Below are 24,694 nucleotides of genomic sequence, written 5' to 3'. Positions count from 1 at the left end.
ACAGCCAGCTGCTGCCCCACACCACAGCTGATCCCTCATAAAATAAGGTAAAACATAAACCCGTTCCTGTAACCAGCTGGAGCAACTAAAGCAGTGTGGCGCAGAGGCTGAACTCCCCGAGGTTTGTGTAAATAGGATTTTTTTCTGTTGCCGACCTCTGTGAGGCTGTGGACTCTCAGTGGGAGCCCTCACTTTCCACCTCAAGGGCTTTTTTTACCTTTTGTTTACAAAGCCTCTTGTTACCTGATGTTTACAAGGCCGGCCCGGCATTGTAAACATCAGACTTGGTAACAACACAGATAAATGGTGTGTGATGTTATACCATAGTCCATCTAAAACGTTCACTTTAGTTCTTCACAAAACTATTTTTTAGTTCTTTCAATGTCAAATAATGAAATTTGGTTTATTACTTCTTTAATGTCTGTACGTTGTGAGTGTGTGAAACCAAAGTCAAACTCCTTGCTTGGGCACACAATCTCAGCCAATACATCTGATTCGGATTTTTATGGATATCAGGCATCAAATTGTGGGTACATGTTGAGATACTTTAATAAAGGCACATTAAGTTATTTCCTCATGCAAGATGACCTGCACACAGAGGTATGAATTTATCTAAAAAAAAAATTAAAAAAAAACTTTCAATTCAAATTAAATATTTTTCAGGATTAAAAAACCCTTTAAAATACTTTGATATTGACACAACAACATATTATTATTGATGCTTTTGTTAGTTCCAGCAAAAAAAAAAACAAAAGACTATGGAATATGAAAATGCATTCACTCATGTGAAGAGGAAGCCTCTCCATATTTTCTTGTGATTTTTGCTCTCATCCTATCCAGCTTTATTTTAGACTGTTACCAAGGGAAACTTCTGTGTCTGTGACCTGCCGCTTAAATTGAAATTCACACCATTATGTCATAATATTCATTCAGTATCCTTTCAACCTTACTTTTGTTAAATGTAAGGAAAAGCTTTTAACATTAATTAACAAAATTCATTCATGTTTCTGTTTACTTTTTGTCACCAAGGACTTCACTTTCTCTAAATTAAGTTATTAGAATGTATTTATGAAAATGTAATACTTTGGCTCTTGATACTCATCTCTGCCTTTTGTCATTTCTGACTTTAGATGCCAAAGCCTGCCCCAGCGCAGAGTTCATGTGTGCTAACCGTAAATGTCTGGCCACCGTCTATGTGTGCGATGGTGATGATGACTGTGGAGACGGCAGCGATGAGCTCAAGTGTTCTTCACCGCAGACTTGCGGGCCCAACCATTTCCGCTGTAACACCTCGGAGTGTGTACCACTGATGTGGAGCTGTGACGGGGATCCCGACTGCTCTGACAGTTCCGATGAAAGCCCAGAACGCTGCGGTGGTGATGGCGCCCCCTACCTGCCTAATCGCAGAGCTAACTGCACTGGTGGCGAGTTTCGTTGTGCCAATGGGGAATGCATTCGCCTGACGTGGAAGTGTGATGGAGATCCAGACTGCAAAGACAAGTCTGATGAGTCTAACTGTCGTGAGTGTCTCTATTTCTTCTTTTTTTTTCCTTTATCAGTGTCCAGCTTCATGGCAAGTAGAATGGTGCTCTGTCAGACGTAGTTATGCCAAAAAAAACATATCCATTAGCTGTGCCACCATCCAAGGGGGCAGATCATCCACTATTTCCATATAACATAGTGTGCTTTCTATGTCTCTGCTCTGTCTTCTATAACCCTCAGTCAGTCGAGGCAGATGATCGTTCACACTGAGTTCTGGTTCTGCTGGAGGTTTTTCCTTCCTGTTAAAGGGGAGTTTTCCTCTCCACTGTCGCTTCATGCATGCTCAGTATGAGGGATTGCTGCAAAGCCATCAACAATGCAGACGACTCTCCCTGTAGCTCTACGCTCTTTCAGGAGGAGTGAATGCTGCTTGTCAAGACTTGATGCAATCTGCTGGGTTTCCTTAGATAGGAAACTTCTTGACCAATCTGTCTGGACGATTTGATTGAATTTGACTTTGTAAAGTGCCTTGAGATGACATGTGTTGTGAATTGGTCCTATATAAATAAAACTGAATTGAATTGAATTTGCTTTATACATATAAATCCTCATTGATTTATTTTATTGTTTTAATAGCAGTATGTACAAACTGATGCAAAACATGACAGAGGAAGAGGAGAAGAGGTACAACAAAGCAAGAATAACAGAAAGGAATGAGACAAAAAACTGCATAGAATGAAATGACAAAATCCAGCAACCAGCAGCTACAAAAAACCTGCTATGGTTCGCAATAACGTTTTTACGCTCGCTTGAAGTGGTTTTTGACTTTTTCAAAAAACAGTAAATGCGCTAAAGAGGAGATGGAGATACATTTCTCTAATTAGTTCTGATGTAGCGAACGTTTACCTCACATGACTGATCAGCTATTTCCGCCGCCGACATCTTCAGGGATATTCCCTAATGCTCAAACAGGGCTGGAAGCAACAACAGATACGTGTGGAACAACGAAGAGACACAAGCATTTCTTAGTCTCATCCTTGAAAAAAAAAAACTCAGCACATTCATTGAAGCCTCGCTCCATTAGTGATTTGTGGTCCTTGCTAGTTAACAACCTCTGCTTCCTGTTTATTACAGCCAACGTCAACATATGACGACATCATACTGTGGGTCGCCTGGTTAATTTGCTAACTAATTCGCTAATGCACATTCTCTTTTTAGAGATATTGTAAACGTTTGTTCAAAATTTGCATGAGAATTGGATGGAAACACAGCTAGAAACACCAGTAGCAAGGGTATGGAACAAAACTGTTGATACTGATAGAGAAAACTACAGGACAACACGACATGAACTGTGCTCAGTGCAGGGTGGAGTTGGCCGATGCCCTCTCACAGTGTGGAGTGTATGTGGAGAAGTGACTCCGTCTCCCTTTATTCATTGCAATTTCTGTTTTTAGATTCATACAGTTTAGGAAGTTATTTCCTTGTTGTGTGCAGTATAGAGTTAAGTTTTAGTGACATGGATTTCTCTGTGACACAATATTAACTTTTAAGATGTTTTTAGGTGAGAATGTAGCTTTGTAAACCTCAAATATCTGGTCGGTTTACAAAGACATTGCTTAATTACAAAAACGCTCCGACTTTTCCGGAGACATCCGTTTCCCACTGCGGTAACAGGCAGCCCGCCTTCCCTGCTGTCAGCTGACCCGGCAGACGAGGCCCGCTTTACCCATAGAGAACACCTGACATCTGACACCTGGCAGCTGGCACCTCGTTCTGCAGGCTGGCTGGCTCTCCCCACTGAGTGGAAATGGAAGCTGTGATCTAACAGTTCATGTTTGGTTTATGTCAGTGTTTCATTTGTTACTGAACAAATCACTTCGGCAGGGATTAAATTAATCTTCATAATGGGATAGTTTTTCTTAACTTTAATAGTTAAGAGCAGGAGAATATATTTGGAAATGCACAGCTCTGTAATTCACCTTGTCATGGTTGCTAGGCGACAGAAGTTACGTTGAGGTAAGGGTGGGAATAGCTGGTGAAGGTTGAGACAGCTGCTCACTTCCGGCCTTTGTGGTCTTCGAGGCCTCTGAAGAACCCAGGCTGCGTAGACTGGGATCTTTTAAAGGATACAGCCCCTGAATTTAGACACATTGACATAACAAGGTGTAACCAGCAGTAAATAGATGATGATGATGATGATGATAATGATGAAGATGAGCAGCAACTGGCTGCACCTGGCAGAACTTTGGTATCTAAGCTTTGTATTTTATCAGGCCCCCTTCGTTGTGACGCAAGCCGATCGGGGAGCTACTGACTGTGCAGTGTGGGAGACGGTTATTTCCTCTAAACATATGGGAAAAAAATATGCCTCCACAAGTGAAACTAAGACTGCATTCACACTGCAGGTCTTGATACTCAGTTGTTATTTTTTTGCTAAAATCTGATTTTTTTTTTTGAGGGTGGCCATTCATAGTACTATTAAATGTGACTGCTATCATACTGCTGTCTGAACGGTTCAAGACTACAAAGCGACCCGCATTCGCAGATAACGGAAAGAGACGTTGCACAGTAGCAGATTGTTTATGGAAGTAATGGTGAATGCAGTTGTTACTAGAAGTGTTTCAATAAAGTTTGGTTTAAAACAAATCCTGGAAGAAATAGAGAAATGAGGATACCTGCCAATATCTCTTTATTATAAGAAAGCTGTTGAGCAATGGGAGCCAACATTATTAAGACCACATCATAGCAAGATGAGGTAAGGTAAGAAGAAAGCAGCACTGCTATTATTAATGGTATTTTATGGAGCACCAGCTGCTACCACTGTGTGTGGATATATAGTGAGAGACTGGAGAGTGACGTGAAAGACGGATAAAATGCGACATGACCGTTCAGACTGCGGACGCTTTGAAAAATATCCCATACGTGTCCGAAATAGTACAACGTATGGAAGTGGCACAAATCAGATTTTCTTGGGCATGAAAAGATTTGGGCAGTTCTTACTGCCAAGAAAAAGACGGATATGGGTTGCATTTCTCTGCAGTGTGAAGACAGATCCAATGTTGTTGGACCTGTCTGAGTAAAGTCACAGTTTGACGCAGTATAAATGCTGCAAACAGACTGAGAGAGAATAGGAAGAGAAGTAAAGATGCTGATACCTGCTGTTTTTAATAAGTGGGGAGGAGAACACAGAGACTGGATATGTCTTCCAAAGAACCCAATACATTTGTGATTTTTTTTTTTTCTTTAAAGGGGAACTTAGCCAGAAAAGTTTGTCACAACCATTTTTATAGTGCTAATTTTTTGTCTACTGTGATCAAGATTTTCCACTTTCTTTTAGGGTTGAAAAATGATTCCAATAACTTGAATGATACAATTGAGGAGTATAAAAATATGTTGCTGTAGATTGTTTTTTTTATTGTACCATCTGACTGAGGCCTTAGTACAATGATATCCGTTTAATGCCTTGAAACCTATCTGCAAACTATTCTCCTTTCAAATCACCTGTTACAAAATTTCTTTTTTCTTTGTGATCATGTGTTGTGATTTTTTTTTTTTAATTGACAACCTGTGATTTGAAAGAGAGCTAATAGTTTTTGGTAAAGGTTGAAAACAAGTGAATGTCTGGAATATTCTGCTGCGACAGCTGAACTTCACTTTAGGTAATAGCACTTTAAAGCTGCAGTAGGTAACTTTTGTAAAAAAATAATAAATAAAATTACAGATTTCTTAAAACAGCCACTAAGTCCTGACAATAAAATATGAGACAGATAATCTGTGAAAAAAAATAAAGCTCCTCCGGTGTCTCCCAGTGGTCCTACTGCCATTTGCAGAAATACACCGCTCCCAGTCAGAAACAACCAATCAGAGCCAAGAGTAATGTCTGGCTCTGTTGTTGTTAATGGTGTCAGTCACTTTTGTGTGCACGCTGCTCATACCCCTGCCCTGCACAGCTCTACTGTTTTTCAAACCCTAGATTGCCGGTGAGCTGCAGCTTTGAAAAGAAATGATGGAGGAACAACCTGCTTTACAGCAAAACTGCCAATTCCTGCTCAGAAAACAAGGACTGGTAAACACTGGAGCAGCAGGGCTAGCTTCGCTGTGGGGGCGGAGCTGTAGAGGGAGGCCTGTAGCACAGCAGAGAGCAAGGGGGAGGAACCTGTAACGTGCTTGTTTACGGTTTTGCAAGTTCACAGTTTTCTCAATACTCCCTATTGCAGCTTTAAGAGTGTGCACATGAATGCAGTGAGGTTTGGTACTGATTTTATTTTTCCTGTTATGAACTTTGTCTTTCACTTGATTTGGACAAGATAAATGGTTCATCAAAGAGGTGTGTACACCTTTAAGAGCCGGTAGATATGATTATCCAATTTTAATAATATTTAAAGCCTCTTTAAACATCTAGCTTTAACTAGGACTTCCTCTATTTACATTAACACACTAACCTGTTCTATGTCTACGAAGCTCAGTGTAACATGGTAATATGTTAGAGTCCACTTACACAACAGCAACTGTCCAAACTCTGCAGCATGGTTTTTCCACACTGCAGGAAATAAATTTGTCAGCGCAGAGCAGTCTTCTCTTTGAAAGTGTTTGAGGAGCTGCAGTCCTAACACATGCAGCGTTTATACACACAGCTTCTGAAGGAGAGATTCTGCAGTACACATAATGGCACCAGAGCTTGTTGCACTCAGACCCTTTGACTCAGCAGAACCCATTGCTCAGTGAAATACGTCTGCTGTTTATGTCGCTGCAAACGAAGATGGATTTGATTAACCAGAGGGTGTAATGTCACATGTTTTTTTTCATATAGATACTGGTCAAACCAAAACAAGTACTTTATTGACTGAGATACCCACTCATGAATAAAAGCAAAAATGGCTACCATTAACTTATTATGTCAACCAATGCACCAGCAGGTTCAGGTGTTACCAAAAGTATGTTAACAGTAAAAAAAACTCTAGGTTTTAACAAATACACTTATGGCTAATTTTACCACGGTAACACGCGGCGACAATAAAGACTCTTTGAGTCTAATAGAGCAATAAACTGGAAATGGATGAACTAAGCTGAAACTTGTTATACTGAGATCTGAAAAATTTAAGAAAGTCCCAACAGATTTCTTTCCAATTTAGTCATCTAACTTTGTCATGTTACATAACATTTCCGTTGTGCTTGGTATTTAACATTTAGCTGGACGTTTAGTGTATGCTTGTCTTTTCCAATATTTCGGTTGAATAACACTGTGTAGATGAAAGATGAAGCTCTGTAATAAAACAGTTTTTCCTGTTAGCTGGCCAAGGATCACAGAGCTGAGCGCTCTCACTAAGCCAAAGGGTGAAACTCAGATAGTCCCTCCGTTCATTATCAAGATGTGCAGCGAACATGTAGGACAAACCGTCATGGTGTGTGGTGTTATCTAAGCAGCATTTACAAGAGATGGATGTGCTCTGGTTTCAAATTAGACATTTGTTTCTGGTATATTCACTCACTTTTGGGTCTGTTTAAGGATATTTTTCCCATAGACATTGAATTTTGTACACAGTTCTCAAAAGAATTGAATTCCTATTAGCACCGCTGATCAATATGTTTCACCCGTTGTTCATTTTCTTCTTCTTTTTTTGGATCTGAAGGGAGCATCATTTATTTACAGATCACTACACTGATATTGACGTATCACCACAGCACAACACAGAGAGGATGATCTGCTACATCCATGTTGAGGCATCAGCTGGCCTGTCTCCATTATACTCGCCCTGTCCTGTCCTTATCTTATCTTATGATAACACTAAATTGCATCCCATAAGACATATATATTACTTTTTAATGGGGTTCAGAGGGGAGTTCTGCTGTTGATAAAAAGCTGCTCTCATCTTGGGGTAATAAGAAATTTTGGTGTGGCCTTATGCTGCCTCCCTCTTTGGCTCACTACATTGAAATTCATTAATCGCACACCGCAGGTTGACATTTTCTGGGCTGCACCAAACGCAAAAAGAAATTAACATAGCTGAAGTGTGTAATTACTCAATTTTGATGATTTTATACATGTTTCTTGCCCATTTTCTTTTCAAAGTAGGTTATTAACACTATCTCAGAGGCAAAGAGAAATGGCAAGAAATGGGTAAAATTTAAGAAAATGTCTTGGAATTGGATATGATCCAGTAATCTTCAGAGGAGTGTGAATTCTGTTTAGTTTTTTAAAATGTGTTTGTTCTTTTTTGTGTCCCTCTTGCAGCCCTGCTGACATGCCGGCCCGATGAGTTTCAGTGCGGTGATGGATCGTGTATTCACGGTACCAAGCAGTGTAACAAGGTCCATGACTGTCCTGACCACAGTGACGAGTCTGGCTGCGTCAACGGTTGGTTTCAGAAGCTACACACCCCTCAGCATCTTCACTTTATCTAAGCCTCTACGTTCTTCTCTTCTGTACTGAAATCTTATGCATCTGTTGCTACATCAAGTTAGCACCTCTGTGTTTAATTATACATTAATTAAAGTTGTCAGTAGTTTAGGACATATGTGCATCATTCAGTTTAGCAAATAAGAAAATAAGTCTTTTTTCCAGCACCAATGGTGACAACCGTAAGAAAACAGTGGATGTTCATTAAAAACAAAATGAAAAAGGAGGCCTGGTAAATAAATCACAGTTTTCTTTACATCACATCGATGGTTAGGTTTCTGTGTGTGAGTGGGTTTCCCTTACCTGGGAAACACACAAAAACAGTATACACAATGGAAAAAAGGAAAGTCTGTGGATCCAGTTTGATCTACTTGGGACAGCTGGATTCTGGCATCCATGTGGATGTTATTCTGACCTAAGCAGCCTCTATTATTAGTATAATGGACCCTGCCACAAAGTAAAACTGGTTTAGAAATAATTTGAGGATCACAAGTTTGAGGTGTTCCTCAAATATCAGAAAAAATCACATCCGTAGAATGTGCTAGACAAATAAGTATGATCAAAGGAGGCCGCAGCTTGTAACTTATAGGAGTTAAATTATGAACTGCTGACATCTTGGTGCCATGTAGCACATTTGGATTTGGACCTCAATGACTCAGGTCTGTTGTGGCACGCAAACACACCAATAGGCAGGTAGGCTTAATGTTATCGGTGTGCATCATTTCAAATAAATATTTATTTTGTTCCATTTGAGCTAAATAACTCTGAGCAAATAACTAATGGTAATTGCAAATTCATTCGTAGCAGCAATCCCTTGATTTAATTTTTTTTTGCATAAAAATTGTTAAAGTTGAAAATTTCAGAATATGTAATTAAGCAGATATTGCTGCAGAAATGATAATAAAAATCTCATCCACCCAATGTGACCTTATTATCAGTCAAATAATGATTACAGTAATGATCAAGTGACACTGTTGACTGTGTTATTGGATTTTTCATCTGGGATATGTATCTGCTGGATATGGAACAAGGCTTATTTTATCAGCCCCTATCTGAATGATGAAAATAAAATTCCTCTTTACTGCTCGACTCAGGGGAAATTAATTATCAATTAGCAAATTTATCTAACATTACCACATGCCAGTCAGGCTTACTGTATATGCAAACAAACAAAGCTGGTGCTAAAGATATGCAAGTGTAACCTGGGGTAGCATCATGCTCCTTCAGGTGTTACTGCAGCTGAGAGTGAAAAGAGCAGCAGGTGAACCTCATGAGCTTACAGCACAGCAAAACTTGATCAAAACCAGAATTGCACTGACGGGTCCATGATACTGCTTACCGCGCGGTGCTACCTTGATGAGTAGGTGGATACTTTCAGTCTGTTGCTTTCAGCTCCCTCATTAAAAGCTCAGTGCCGCTGCTCTTTTCTTCATTGCCTCCTTCAGTATCTAAAACAAAGGCTGCCTCGACAAATGCAGAAAACATCTGTTGTTTGGTTTAAATGTATCCCAGCAGGTAGTGTTAAATGTGGGAACAAATGATTTATTTCGAATCTGTGAATCAAAGGTGTGAAGCTTGATTTTAAAAAAAAGGCAGAATTTCCTGTGGTGCAGTTTATTGTGAGTTGCTCATGTTTTGATGGACAGTTTAAAGCTTATAATACTAACAGCTGTACAGAGAGGTAACCAGTGTGAAGAGTATAAACCAACATGAATGGGTTGGATTCAGACAGTGCTCTGGGTATGCAAGTCGCCTGGGTTCACCTTCTTATGGATAATTTATCAGCTGTCTGGTAATAAAACGGCTGGAAAATCAGACCTAGAAAATACAATTAACAAGAGATGAGACCGTAAGATAAAGTTTACTTTTAATTTTAACATTTTCACCTTTTTGCAAACTTCAGTTTGACTTTTTTTTGTATGTTTACTTATTTTATGTCATTAAGTATATGGCTTATACTTCAGTCATCAAACAAAAAAATTCATATGGTTATGTGTGGTTTACACAGGCTGTTTCTAAACTTTGGCTTTTTGTTGCAGCCACAAAATGTGAAGGACCCCTGAAGTTTCAGTGTAAAAATGGAGAGTGTATCGACAGCTCCAAGGTGTGTGACTCTGTCAAGGACTGCAAGGACCGCTCTGACGAGCCTAAAAAGGAGTGCGGTAAGATGTTGTTATATGTATTTAGTACATACAGGTCTGGTTATAGATAGATTTTTCTATCATTGGTGAAAATAAAAGGTTTTTCTAACTGATACTGACACACTAGAGTCCACACTTTACCATCTGTATCCAGTTATTTTTGTATTCATGGGAATCATGTCAGTTACTTTTTTTTCTCAGTTTGACATATAATTAGTCAACATTTCTGTGACACACATTGAAACAATGGAGCACCCTCATAAAATGACTCCTTTTAATACAGGCTAATCAGTCACTTTATTAGGTGCACCTTTTCATTTCCTTATTAACACGAAAAGAGAATCTCAGCAGCCTCTTATTGCAGTTAAGCGTCTAGAACAGGGGTCAGTAATTAAAAATTAGCGGGGTCCGAATAAAGAAAATCAACAACCAGCAAAGGTCCGGAGACATTTTTAATTATAATCTGTTACTTTAAAAAGCATTTAACACTGAAATAAAATACAAGTGTTTATGCATCCATCTTCTACATTGACTTTTTTAATTAAAAAATAGCATAAAAATAGAATGTTTTTTTTTCATTTTAAAATTTAAAGTGCTTTTTGAAATAAAGAACAACTTTCCAGTTTGGTATCTAGACAATTTCCTGACTTTCACATCTTTTATAAAACACCTGAACCGACCATTTCTTTTTCCTTTCTTTTTTTATGGCTTAATGATAGAAATGGGCTTTAGACTGCCCTGCAACGGTTTTAAACCTGAGCTTGAATGGCGAAAAGGAGAGCACTCATTAGCACATTGCTGCGGAGTGAATGTATGGACCATAATTCTGCAGCACCGATCATATTGTGCCTTTAAATCGGCTATTTTCTCCGTATGTATGGCTGAAGCAAGCAGATATGTTTGGGAAAATGAGCTGTGCTTCATTACGTAGTGCCGCTTAGTGTTGCTGCTTTTGATGAGAGCGACTGTCTTGGAACAAAGGAAACAGGCGGGTTTTAGCTCCCACCTGGCGAGACGAACAGGTACACGTCAGTCCATTCTTCCTTAAAAGACCTGTTTTCTGTGTCTACTTTCCTAATTTTTGAGCATGTCATTTCACCAGTTCACCGCGCTTTTTCCAGCTGTCCAGTCTTTCCTTGCTCTTTTTTTTCATCTTCTCCTTCTTTTCCACTGCCCAGCTTGCCACAGGTTTGCCTGCTGTGTCTAAAAAATGTTAGCAGCAGCAACCCTGACTGACACAGCTCATTGGCTAATTTGCATCATGTGCATCCTGGTGCCGGACGCTCCAGAGGGCTTTACCATATTAACAGAAGAAGCGGCGCAAGTGAAGTTAGACATTGTCGCCAGACAACATGCAGTAATTTATTAATGTTTTAAATCAGGTTGGGTCCAGATTAGCCAGCAGGTGGGTCCAGATCCGGACCGTTAGGGTTAGGGTTAGGGTTACGGTTGTGATGACTACAAAATCAGTGTCTCGATGCAGTTTGCTGTCCACTGTACACAGATAACCTTGGAGCACCTAGCACAGTGATCTTAGTTAGACTATTTTGTATGAAATTTAGGATCAGATTAGACCGAAAATTATCAAACTTTGAATGAGATGGGCTACAGCAGCAGAATACCACACAGAGTGTGTGAATTGTAACATAAAGACTGGAAACTGAGGCTATGGGTTACACAAGCTCACCAAAGCTAGACAGCAATTGTATCCTGGTGGGGTGAATCTAGACACTGAATTAGCTGTAAATACCTGTACATGAAAGCATTGATTTAGCATCATACCTTATATCAATGTCTCAGGCTGGTGATGGTGGTGTAATGGTTTGAAAATATTTTCTTTACACAGTTTAGGCACCTAGGTACCAATTTTAACACTGTATAAATGCCGTAGCCTACTTAAGTATGGCTGTTGACCATTTTTATCCATTTATGACCCCATAATGCACCATGTCACATCATACAGTGAATACATCACTGTATGATGTATTCACTCCAAAGACCTCCACAGTGACTGGATCCCAATCCAACAGAGCATCTTTGTGAGGTGGTGCACATCCAACAAAAATCTCTTAAAAGCTGTTTCAGACACTTTGTGGAATAGATTTCAAGCCAAAATAAGGAAGTTTAAAAGGCAAAAGGGTTTTCATCCCAGTACTAGCTCGATGTCCATCACAAAGTCACCAGTTAGTGTATTTATGGTTTCTAAATAGTAGTGGGTATTTATTTACATTATTATTCAGACCAATTGGGCTAATACAGAACAATTCCTTTTGCAAAATTGTCCAGAAAAAATGCATCTTCAGAATTGAAAGCACATGCTCAGTTTGGTCAAAAATTATATTCTTCATTACTTAAGCAAATTAATAAAATGGAAATTCAGAGACAAAATGTGGAGGTTTCAGATTTCAGGGTGAGAATTTCAAAGAAAGAAAATAAGAAGCAGACATCCAGCTTCATTGAGGACCTTTCCTTGGAGGAATCTCAATCTGTGCGGGAAATGTGACAGGTACCAAGGCAGACTGACCTCTGCCAGGAAATGAAATTACAGAACCAAGACTGATATTCCAGAGTGTAATTCCCTTCCCCCTCTCCCTCATCGCTTCACATTCTCAGCTCATTAAAAGCATGTCCACACAAACACCTTGCTCCTGTCTGTGCTCACTCAGCCATTTGCGTGTAAGATGTTCCACATCTGAATCGCGCACAGAAAAAACACACACACAGTCTTGGCTGCATTATCATTTGTTTCGTGCTGCAACGCAACAAACTTCTGCAAGGACGTTTGGCTTCCTGGTCGCTTAATAAAGAAAATAAAGACAATGCATTTCTCAGAGTGCTCAGGCAAATGCTTTACTGTCTCATTGAAATTATTGACATATCACCACTGCCCTGGCTTTTTACTGAACACCATTAATTTATTTCACTTGGGAGGAATGTATGTTAACAGGATTAACATACTAAGATTCCACATTGGCAAAAAGACAAGATAGATTTAGAAAGAGGGAAAAAGAGATGTGATGTTTTCTCATGTGGGGAAAATGGATCTGCCCTCTAAATCTTCTTGGACGCAGTGAGGAAAGAGCAGTTTCTGTTTTCACACACCAATACTCTAGGGGCTTCAGTCTTAACCAGCATGCCCCTCCTGAACACGCAGGATTGAGTGAAAGCTCACATGCTGCTACATCTTAGTCTTTTCTTTTATCTGACGTCCATTTTGAGCTGACAGTAGGGAGATAGATGGCGTTACTGAGAGTGGTAGGTTGCCGCCACTCATTCAGCTGATTTATAGGAGGCAATTTAATGGTGACAGCAGTTCAGTCTGCTGGCATTAACGCAAAGCAGAGGGCAAAATTACATGAGAAAATTTACTTTCAATTAGTAGACAGTTCAACATTGTCAACTAGAGTTACCTGTAACTCATCCTCCTTAATTTCTGCATTAAGAAGGCGTGTTCTGTGGTCCCTGCAGTCTCTATTTAGCTTTTAGCAAATTCAGCAAGTCCAGTAAAACTGTGTCAGCTCTACAAAGGATTTCATCTACTATCAGATCATTGTTTTGATTTTTCCAGCCTGCACCTTCTCTGTTTTGCTTAACTCTAAACCAATCTCAAAAGATCAATAGTACTCCACCCGCTATCTGTTGAGAACCAGACACTGCAATTACATGGTAGACCTCATAGCCAATGAGGCGATGTGATGCTTTTACCAGTTATACAGAATGGAGACTAAAGACCCAAAGCAAAGCTAACAGTGGCTGTATAATTATCAGAAAATCCACACCTACTCGATGCTGCCACTGGCAGCTGGCAAATTCCTATTATCATTAATTTACTCCTTTGATGATTGGAAATCGGGGCATTATTTCCCTGCTTCTGTTGTTCCAAGGGGGCATTAAAAATACATCTGTCATGGAAAAATTACTTCTTTTAATTTTCTACTTCTAATTCGTCCTGTTCAAGCTGGCACAGGCTACAATATCTATTCTAGCTGTAATCGCAGGTCAGTGTCTAAGGATCATTGAAGAGACACTAGAAAAAATAACCTGGCAAATGTGCACTTCCACGTAAGGGCCACAAAAACCTATGACACATCCAAAAGTATTCACCTATTACTCTTTATTAAACAATCCATACCAGGAAGGTCTTGTCGGTGGCTGAGACTTTAAAGAGTTGTGCCAAGAAATCCCTTTTGAACCCTGTTCTCGTTCAGTAGACTGATCCTTCTGATATAACAAACCATGGTGGAAGCCTGTCGTGTATCTTGTCTCAATATTCAGCAAGACTCAACCAAGGTGTCAAAGTTCCCAACTGGCCTGAGACCATCAACGTCTCCCCACGGTGCTCCTGATGCCATTTCCTTTTATACCCAATCACTCTGCATTTCTGCATAGAAAGATGCCCTGTATGATAGGAGAAAAGGAAATGGCAAGACCAGACTCTGCTAAAATCTCATCTTCTCTTGTGAACCCAACATTATGTAAACTTCTGACAAGACCTTATGTTTAGCTTTTTATGCTTGTCTGTTTTTTAGGCGGTCCTATATTGCCCCATTTGATGCTTTCATAAATGGAATACAACAGCCTGTCCAAAGTATGGCCTGGGGACCATTTGCAGCCCTTTGAATGATTTGGTGCAGACCCTGACCCCAGTTCGATAATGATACAAATTTAGCCCACCATCACTGGCAGAGTGGTTTTTTAGAGCAGTATTTTCTCTGACGAAACCAAATAATGAGAGAATGAGCAAACATCACACAGAAAAGGCATGCATACCCAAAGACCTTAACCAGAGACCTTTTCATTTAATATTCACAGAGCAAACCACCTGGTTAGCATAACCATTGAATGTATTTATCCACATAAAGATATTAAAAACACAGCCGTGCTTCATAGAAAAACGGGAATCCCACCCTTTCCTGCGTAAACGCGTAAATATTCATAAGAACGTGATGCATTTTTAGAATTGCCATAATAACTACAGTGATACACTGATACAGTTTTTTTTCTCTGAACCTTATAGATTTTAACTTTAGATGGGGCTTTTACAAAAAATATTCAGAGAGCACACCCATTAGAGGTAAAAAGGTTTGTTCTGTTTACTGCTGAAGTGTTCGTCTAATGCAGCTACATTCTGCTGTGGAGTAAGCTGATGCAGAGCTTTGCTTTGGCCGAACTGACTAATAACTCTCTCTGTCTGTCTCTCTCTCCCTCTCTCTCGTACTCTCTCTCCCTCTCTCTCACACACACACACACGCGCGCACACACACACACACACACAGACACACACAAGTTTAGCTTTCAAGGGCTGATAAGAAGCTCTCTAGTTATTGACAAATGTGTAACTCTAGATTGGGTAGCACATTTCTGACAGAATTAAATATGATTGGGGAGCGCGGATTCTCTTGCAGCTTAATCCATTTTTCTTTTATCACCCCTTTCCAGCTGTTCATTGTGCAGTTTTGCTTTTAGACGTTGAAAAGCAATTCAGCCGTCTGAAAGAAATCCTTCAATGTTTTCCACTTTTACCCTGTCTGCTATCTTGATGTTGCTCATTTAAACAAAAGTTAACGTGTATAGAAGAGTTGGATAAATCATGTGCACACAAAAAAGTTTCCTAAATGTGTCAGTGAAAAAATGATCAATGTTGCTCATGCACATCAAAATAATTGTTTTCTTTGTTGTGAGCAGTTTTTGTGCCATCAGCTGCTTTAAGTTTAATTCAGTTTCTTTGTATTTTTTGTACCAATTCACAACAAATATTGTCTCAATGAGCTTTCAGTCCGATCATATAGCTTCAAAGTCACATACATGTTTTGATTTGATCCTAGTTAATGAATAACAGTCAAGTTCAGTTTGTTATTCAAATTGGTGAAACGTTTTCTATCCAACGAAGGCCAGCAGATTGCATTGAGTCATTGAATCGCAGTATTTTCTTTTCCTGGAAGAGCATGTAGACACATTGGACATTGTGTCGGTGACTTTGCATCAATCCTTCATACCGGGCATGCATGTAGCGACAGTGGGAAGAAAAATTCCCCTTGAACAGGAGGAAAGCTCCCGCAGAGCTAGGCTTAGTATGAACACCCATCTGCCAGATCCGACTGGGGGGTTGAGAAGACAAAGCAAATGCGCACAAAAAAGAAAAAGATGAAATGATCCAGCAGTACTTCCTGTGTAATAAAAAATGTAAGTAGTAGTTCCTCTAGTGGCTTCATCTAGAAGAGAAACACAGCTAAACAGATCAGCGCTGAGGCAGGTTTAAAGTCTACAAGATGAAAGAGAGCACATACAGTTAGTCGCAGCAAAATCTGTCTAGGAGAGAAACGGGGTTAAACACAGAAAGTCGTGGAAAGTGTTCTACTTTAAAAAGAAATGTGTCATGGGTTGTGTATGCCATATTTGAGTTTTTGTCATTTTTAGGATCACTGTGCCAAGATTAAACAGGGTACCTGTTTAATTTAACTGCCCCCCTTTACTTCTGTGACAGATTCTTATGGGGCTTTTTAGATTCTCAGTTCACAGCACTGAAGCACTCTACACACACATTTCATATCCCAGCAGATGGGAGGATTTTCAATTAAACAGCTCCCCTTGTGTGCTGTAGTGTCTCTTTGAGGCTGCCTCTACTTTTGAGAACATCTGATAAGCTTTAGAAGAGGATATGAAAGTACAAAAGCCAAGATGAATGAGTTTTTTTTCCAACCTCTGTGCAGATCTTACAGCGGGGTTAGAGCAGAGCAGAAAGGGTTCATTTCTGAAGAACTTGACCTGCAAGTTGATCACGTTGTGCCTGCCTCTTCTGTAATTCTTTGCATTAGAACACCATCTTCCCCTTGTTTGTCTCACAGGGTTGAACGAGTGTATGATCAATAACGGCGGCTGCTCCCATGTCTGCATGGACAGACCAATCGGCTTTGAGTGCCAGTGTCCCTCTGGCTACCAGCTGCTGGACAAGAAGACTTGTGGAGGTAAAATTAGATTTTAAGCACACAGCTCAACAAAAAGAATACCCGTAATACTTTACTCCATTTTGTCATAACTGATTGAATACACAGTATTGTTTTGGGATGTGTGTGACAGATGAACAGAAAAATTGTAAGAATTACAAAACTTCTTAGATTTTACTGATATGCTCCAGTAAAATGCATGGGGCGCTTCAGGCAGAGGGAGGAAAATCTGCAGCCTCAAGCCGTTCCTCTGCTCTAGATCAGGCAGGCACTTCATCGCTTTGATTTTAATAAATGGTATCTTGACGGTCATCTGACGGACACGCCTCAAGCCACAGGTACAGCCTACCTTCTGTTTGCTTTCCAAGGAAATGGATATAAAGCCAAAAGAGCCACACATTAAAAAAAATAAATAAAATGGCCAGAATTGCTATTTATATATGTGAACATTTTAATAAATCTGGAGATGCTACAACAAAATTAAACGCTCTTTTTTGCAATTAAATTGTTAATACTGATTAAATAATCTTCTTTAAAAAAATTATTTATTTATAGAGCTGCACAATATCAGCAAAAGTTGTGATATGCGATTATATTTGTAAATGTTGCGGTAACAATATAGCTTCAGATAAATTAAAGTGTTAATGACTTTCTGCTTTAGGATCATAGCAAATGTAGACCTCAGATACCCAGCTACTAAAAAAACAAGCATTCATCATAATTTTTATATCAAACGCAAGGTTTTAATGAAAAGGTTGCCTTTGTCCAATTTGTGATGTTTTGGCAATAGAACAATCTATCTGTAGTTTCTTATCAACTTTACCACCTCTTTAAGCTTCTTATATTGCAATAAACAACAAATGTCACCAAACACATTATGGGCACAGAGAACCTGAATGCAGGTTATCATTTAACCTCCATCATGTAACCGGGTGCTTAAATAATTAGCTAACATTTATTGCACTTTATTAACATTTATTGCACTCCAGGTGGTTCTTTGCTAGATGCACATTGCGATCCGTGATATTGCGGTGACTTTTGAGATATATTGTGCAGCCCTATCTCCCCGCAGATCCATGGGAATGCTTTTTTTCTACAAAACATGTGGCACAGATCCAGGGCCAGTTTGATAGACATGAGAGCACATACAGCAGGCATGAAAACTGCGATTTGATCTGACTTTGGATCAAATAAACAACCAACCACAAAATGTGAATCTATAATAATCTGTAACGGTGCTGGGCTCGGAGGGAAGGGGGCATAAGCGGGGGCACAGCCGTTTTCTTGTCGCCATTGCCTCCAGGTCTACGACATAAAATCCCAATAAGAAACAATACATCTTTTGGCTGTAGCTTAGCAAAAACTTTTAAAAGGCACAGGAAGGAGTAGCCAGCTGACTGCTGGCAATACCAGTTTAAACGTGTTTGCTTCTCTCTAGCTGTCCGTCCATCTGCATTGCTCTTCATTCCCACAGGGAAACGGGTGCACTTGCACTGCTCTCACACTGTCACATACACATAACATGACCTTCACACCCTTTCCCCCTATTCTAACACAACAATCACACCCATCACAACCCTAAGAAAAAGGTGTCTGAAAAGGAAGGTGAGGAGAGAATGACATACATGAAACATGCCTCCCTGTTAAGCTCTTTCCTTAAGCTCCTTATATCATCCGTGTTTCTCCGCTGGTAATATCAATAATAAGCATCTTGTTTCAACGATTTTCCGTGTCACAGGGATAATTGTCCATTTCGGTGCAGCTCTGATGTTCAGCTTTGGGACTGATCACATCTCTTTCTTGTCTTCCTCGCAGACATCAACGAGTGTGAGAACCCTGACGCTTGTAGCCAGATCTGTATCAACTATAAGGGAGATTTTAAGTGTGAGTGCTATGAAGGATATGAGATGGACCTGGTCACCAAGACATGCAAGGCTGAAGGTGAGTTATGATGACCAACAGTGAAGGACATTTAAGACAATTAGAAACTGAGGATTAAATGTGGTAAAACGCAGTGAAGGAACTATTAACAAATGTGTGCGATGGAGCAAATATAATGTTTAGCTGAGTTGATGCTATTAGTTAATAACATCTATAGATGCAGTTTAACTAGTTTTGTGTTTGTGTTTCCTTTTATAAACAAGAAATTCTGCTGTATTGCTGATAACGAGACAATCTCTGAACTGTTGCACTGGCTCATTAGTGGACCCAATCACTCCTTTGTACCACAGCGTCAAACCCCCTGCTTCATATAATCATAAACATCTTTCTGCAATTACAGCCTTATCACCATTTTGCAGCTGTTTGTGTACCTAACAGAACTGTAAAAAAAAAAAAAAAACATAAATGATGAGCGTCATCAGAGCAGCCAGCCTTGTTTTTTCCTTGGCCAAATCCATCCACTGGCTCTCTTCACTTTAGTTTCCTGAGTGACACACTGATGTGTTTAGCCATGCTGAACATTTATAAATAGGCATATCAACTCTGCGGGGGTACCTGGCCGATCTTGGTGGAGGGAAATTACATCAATATAGTCAATTTAGTTTTTGGCTGCTGATAAATGTTAGGTGACAAGCAGGGAACGAAGTGAGCTGGTTCAAGGCAACTTCATATTCATTGGCTTCAGCATTGACTGGAGGCTATGAAGAAGGTCGTTGTGCATAAAGGCCTTTGTGTTCTCTGTTTACACCTCATTTCCCCTCCAAATTAGAATGTATTAATAGACTGAAAACAGCGACTCAGATTAATCACATTCATTTGCAGGTACTTTATTTTGCTTAATTAAAGTTCAGCTATTTTAAATGCTGCCTTTATGTTATGTCTGTGCATTTCAATATTCCTTATATAAATATTACAGGGCTTTATGTAAAAGATTGATAGCCCATGAACTTTTTCACACGGGGTCTTGTTACGGCTAGAAATTTCAATATGAATTGCATTTATATGGTAGAGCAAGGAAAAGTGGTGGATAACTATGAAGCATAATACAAATTCATCTTTTTTTTTATTTTACCTTTTACAAATAGAAATCTGAAAAGTATGCTGTGCAATTTGTACTTAGCCCACTTTAGTCTGGTACCCATAAATGCATTTTGGGTCAACATCCCATTGAGACTTAGACCTGATTTCAATATAGAAAGTGCACATAAACCTTGTTAAGAAATGAGTCAATAACAAATCTAGTTCTGGCTGGGATTTGGACCTGTTCAGTTGGTCTAGGTTTAGACCAAGCATAACCTGGCTGGTCTGAAAGGAGTCTAAATAAAAAATTATAAGATCTGCAAAAAAGTATGTAAATATCTGTTCACTTGATTTGTTATTATAAATGAATTTTATTATTTTCTTCATTATGATATTATAGTGATAATATCAACGTGTAGATCTATTGTAAAAAAGCTGAGATATTGCATCAGTCAATCTTGGCTAAAACTTGTTATTCTTTATTCATTCAAAATTTGTATTGCCAAAGATAGTCTGCAGTAGAAGGAAAGGGAACTATGTCAAACTCTAAAGACACATTTTACCCTTAAAGACTTGCAGCTGTATTTGCATTTAAAGCTGGTTTTGGAAAATATTGACTCAGGGGACTAAATACAAATGCACTGTGCAGTTCTCAGATTTCTTTCATTTGCCAACATTTTTTAAACCAAGTATCATTTTCCTTCCACTTCAAAACTATGCACTGGTTTGCGTTCGTCTCCCACCTTAAAAAACATAGATATTTGTGGTTGTAACATAAAAACTTAAAAAAAAAAAAATCATAGGCTATGGATTTATTTGCAGGGCACTGTCTGTAGTTCTAAGAGTCTTGTTTCTTTCAGAGTGTGAGATGGAGTGTTAGAGGCGGGGTGGCAGTGAATGCAGCTGCAGATGCTTGGGGTGTTGTTGAGACAATAAAACAAATCCAGCTCAGCACTGACAGCTCATGACACCAGCATGGCTGCAATTTCCCCTTTAGAGACTTTAGAGATGACAATATAATGACCAGTTTTTTAGAACACTTGGTCCCACGCCACACTTTCATCATTCTGATTTGGGCTGGGAGAGGAAGAAGAGCAGAAAGAGACAAAGTGTTAGACCACAACGTTACACTGAGGTTGTGACACAAACTGTCCAAAGGAGAACTGAGGACTGTAAACTATTAATGAGAAACTTTCAAATCAGCCTCCGGAGACTAGAAGCCGCTGCTGCTGAAGTCATATACTCCGTTAAAGGGACATGGACCCAGACAAAAGAGGTTACCAGCTCCTCACTGCAGATAAAACCCTACATGGACACTATACTACCGCCTGCTGTCTTCTTGGCTTTTACAGATCACAATTAAGTGAAGAGGAAATAACGTGAATTAAAGCTACATTGTTGTATTGTACCACTGATTGATTGAATTATGGAAATCAGAGAGCTCAACAATAGGTTTGAACATAAAAGGAGCGTACACTTAGATGCTGGTGCTCAGCATTGATGGCAGTGTGTGATAACAACAAGCAAAACCACCAGTCTGTAAAAGGGAAGACATTTTACAGTTTTGTTTCATATTTCGTCCTTGTCATTTGTCCACACAGTACTGTTGACTATTTGTGTGGCAACACGTGCAGGGTGGTATTTATTCTCCTGTAAAATAAATTGATGGATTGCCATGGCGGCACACATTTTACTAAAGTAATTTATACAAAATTATTTGATTAATGGGTGAAGCTGTTGATGCTAATTAGCCCATGTGGGCATACAAACACCATCACATTAATGGTGTTTTTATTTAGCAGTTGTCACAGCTTTTCACTGGTTGGTTCAACTGGTTGTGGGGAATAACAAATGTACCAATCAAATATTTTGAGGCCTATTCCAGATTGCAGATTTTGTAAAGCTCTGACCTGTCAATACTGATTTTAGCCGATACTGATGTCTCTTTTAGAAAGATAAATAGCAATAAAGTATTTGTTTACTTTCTACATAGGTTTCTGTCTTAAGATTAAAATATATATATAATGAAGTAAAACCAAATAATTTATCAAAAAGAAGCCAGTTAGAGAGCTGTCTTCCTTTGTGTTAAAATGTACACATATAACAAAATCCTAGTTATTAGATAGATCTAATCTATATAAATCTATATGTATATAAATAAAAACATCTATATATCTGTAAATAAAATCAGAATAGAGTTAAAGCGTATATCCTTCACTCTCTTTTAAAACACATTATATAGCTTTTCCTTTTGTACAACTCAATGCCTAGAATGCAGTGTATCATAAGATATTTGGTTCTACAAGAACCCTTTAAAATAATTAATAGCTGTCAATTCTAACGTTTTATGAAAAATAAAGCTCAAATTGATGTTCAATTTTCCATTAATTTACTGCAGCTTTACAGAAACCTTAAGCAATGTTTTTGTAGTGAAGGATTGTTGCCTACTGGTATCAGAACCAACAGCGGTTCCTCTGTGTGTTTTCCCCATCGAGTTATTAAAATCTTACTGTAACTGAGATTTTCAAAACACTGCAACCATTTTCCAACCCAGCTTGTTCTGTGACAGACAGAATTGAACTATTTGGTGCTGTTATACATTTAGTTTCCAGTTATTTGCAGAATCTAAATGCCTGTTTAAAAGCAGGAGTCTGAATGACTGCTGGCTCAGCAGATATAACATGCTCTCCCTTCCAGAAGCTTCTTCCACCGTCTGAGTTTTTTCTGACTTCCTTTTCAGGCACACCCATGGTACCAATGATAGCTAATTGAGTTCTCTTCCTTCAGTTACTACTTTCCCCACAACAAACATTGTTGCTGAAAGGGGACCAGCCTGCTTGGCTATGATGCATTAACTAATTGGAAAACAGATGAGGGCATTTTTTCTGTTTACAACTGACTGATCAAGCTTAAAATTGCCCAATCATGGCTGGTCATCAGCTGATTTCTCTACGAATGACAATAAGATAAAATACCGTGAAAGAAGAGCTGTTTGGAATTTAAATAACTTTTTTGCAGTTCCTGAAGATAAAGTCACTTTTCAGGTGTTGTTCTTTCTTTGTCTATTGCCTGTGTAACAGTTGGAAACGTGCTGTTTAAAAGGTGCAGTCAGACTCAGAGGTGCCTCTGATCTGTATTTGCAAAGAGGAGGTGTCCTGGAGCATGTAACCTAACGACACACACAGAGCCATTCATTGATTCTCCTGCAGATTAGCCATTTAAATGAAGGATTATTGTCCCTTATTTGTCCAGGGAGGTTTTTCAGCAGTAAATCAGCCTTCCTGATTTAAATCAGCCTTCTTATTTACCTTTGTATAAAACATGGTATTTAGAATATTGACTTGTGTGCTAGGAAACGTGGAGCTCAATATTCCGTAAATGTGATTCGAAGGGGAAGCCTGAGTGCTTTAGCTAATGCCTAATGTCTAAATCATCTTGACAAGGAACATCATGGTTCACAAGTCTTGCATGTATTGGCTCAAGAGCAATTACATTTTGTTTTCAATCCATTTTTTTAGGATGCAATAGTAAATTGATCTTCTGCAAAAAGGTTAATTTGCTTTTATACTCTTTACATGCTGGCTAGTTTGAATTATATTATTGGCACCGTGTTCACGGATAATTATTTGTGGAGCACCAAAACGAGATCTGATTCCTAATCAGGGAAACGGTCCAGAGTCTTTTCTCTACTTTCTACTAAACTGTCAAAGTGTGTTCAGCTTTGCATTAGTCTTAAAGGTTTTGCTCTGTGACATGCTCGTCTGCAGTTTTACACCGAATTCATGGTTGCTTCCCCTTCCAAATAATCAGTTGCCTTTTTTTCTTTTTGTGCAGGGAAAAGCCCATATTTACTGTTCACTAACCGCCATGAGATCCGACGCATCGACCTGGTGAAGAGGGAGTACAGCCAGGTTGTGTCTACACAGAAGAACGCCGTGGCTCTAGACCTGGATGTGGCTAACAACCGGGTCTTCTGGTGTGACCGATTCCACAGGAAAATCTACAGGTAAAGATAGATTAGAGGTCTAGGACAGTTTAACCAATGGAGAACATCACCAAATAAAGAAACTCGGTCAATTAAAATGTTAAAACTTGAATAACTCTTTTGAAATGTATTATACATAAACTGTTACTCTCAAAATGTGGCTTTGTGTACCTTATAAGAATTTAAATATGCGCCTGCTGCCAGTGGTTTTTCTAGTGGTTGCAGCATTTTTTGGAACATTGGGATGGAAACGTTTCTGAATGAAATAATGAGACCTACCTCTTAGAAGATGAGAGCGAATCTGCTTTAGAGATGCATATAAACACCAGCTGTGACCAGAAGGGATTTAAGATTTTATTAAAAGGTAAATGCACTGTACCGGAGCACTATCGGGTCACGCTAACCGTAACAACTACAACAGGTATCTTGGCTAAGCATATGTTTAGCAACACTTGGCTGTTCAATTCAATTAAATTGAAAAATAATGTATTATTTACAGTTACTTATCCTCTTGATGTGTTTTGCAAACTAAAAAGACTGGGTTATAGATTACATAACTCAAAACGCTTTGTTGTTTTAGTTTTGATATTACCTGAATTAAGAATTTGCTGCAACAAAGCCTTTGAGACGCAGAGACACACCTGAACCATTCAACAGGAAGCTATTAGGTAATTTAATCGTTGATGCTTTCTCATAAGATTTAGCCGTATTTGATTGTAATGAGAATCTACTCATGTCTCCTTTTTGGTATCCAAACTATATTTCATCCCCCCAGAGCATTCTA

The 24,694-nt window shown here is 39.1% G+C and overlaps 1 protein-coding gene across 3 annotated transcripts in view; it reads left to right on the top strand.

The window, feature by feature from the left end:
- Positions 1 to 24,694, top strand: part of LOC105925275 (low-density lipoprotein receptor-related protein 8) — a 122,579-nt gene that overhangs the window by 76,762 nt on the left and 21,123 nt on the right. For all 3 annotated transcript variants that reach the window (XM_012861035.3, XM_012861036.3, XM_012861034.3), the window contains exons 5-10: positions 1,131 to 1,520; positions 7,715 to 7,837; positions 9,919 to 10,041; positions 16,866 to 16,985; positions 18,780 to 18,905; positions 23,760 to 23,931. In XM_012861035.3, coding sequence (XP_012716489.2) covers positions 1,131 to 1,520; positions 7,715 to 7,837; positions 9,919 to 10,041; positions 16,866 to 16,985; positions 18,780 to 18,905; positions 23,760 to 23,931 — 1,054 coding nt within the window. The remainder of the gene's footprint in view (positions 1 to 1,130; positions 1,521 to 7,714; positions 7,838 to 9,918; positions 10,042 to 16,865; positions 16,986 to 18,779; positions 18,906 to 23,759; positions 23,932 to 24,694) is intronic.

This window comes from Fundulus heteroclitus, chromosome 6 (assembly GCF_011125445.2).
Source record: "Fundulus heteroclitus isolate FHET01 chromosome 6, MU-UCD_Fhet_4.1, whole genome shotgun sequence".
NCBI classification, from domain to species: Eukaryota; Metazoa; Chordata; class Actinopteri; order Cyprinodontiformes; family Fundulidae; genus Fundulus; species Fundulus heteroclitus.
This window is presented reverse-complemented; position numbering and strand designations above follow the sequence as displayed.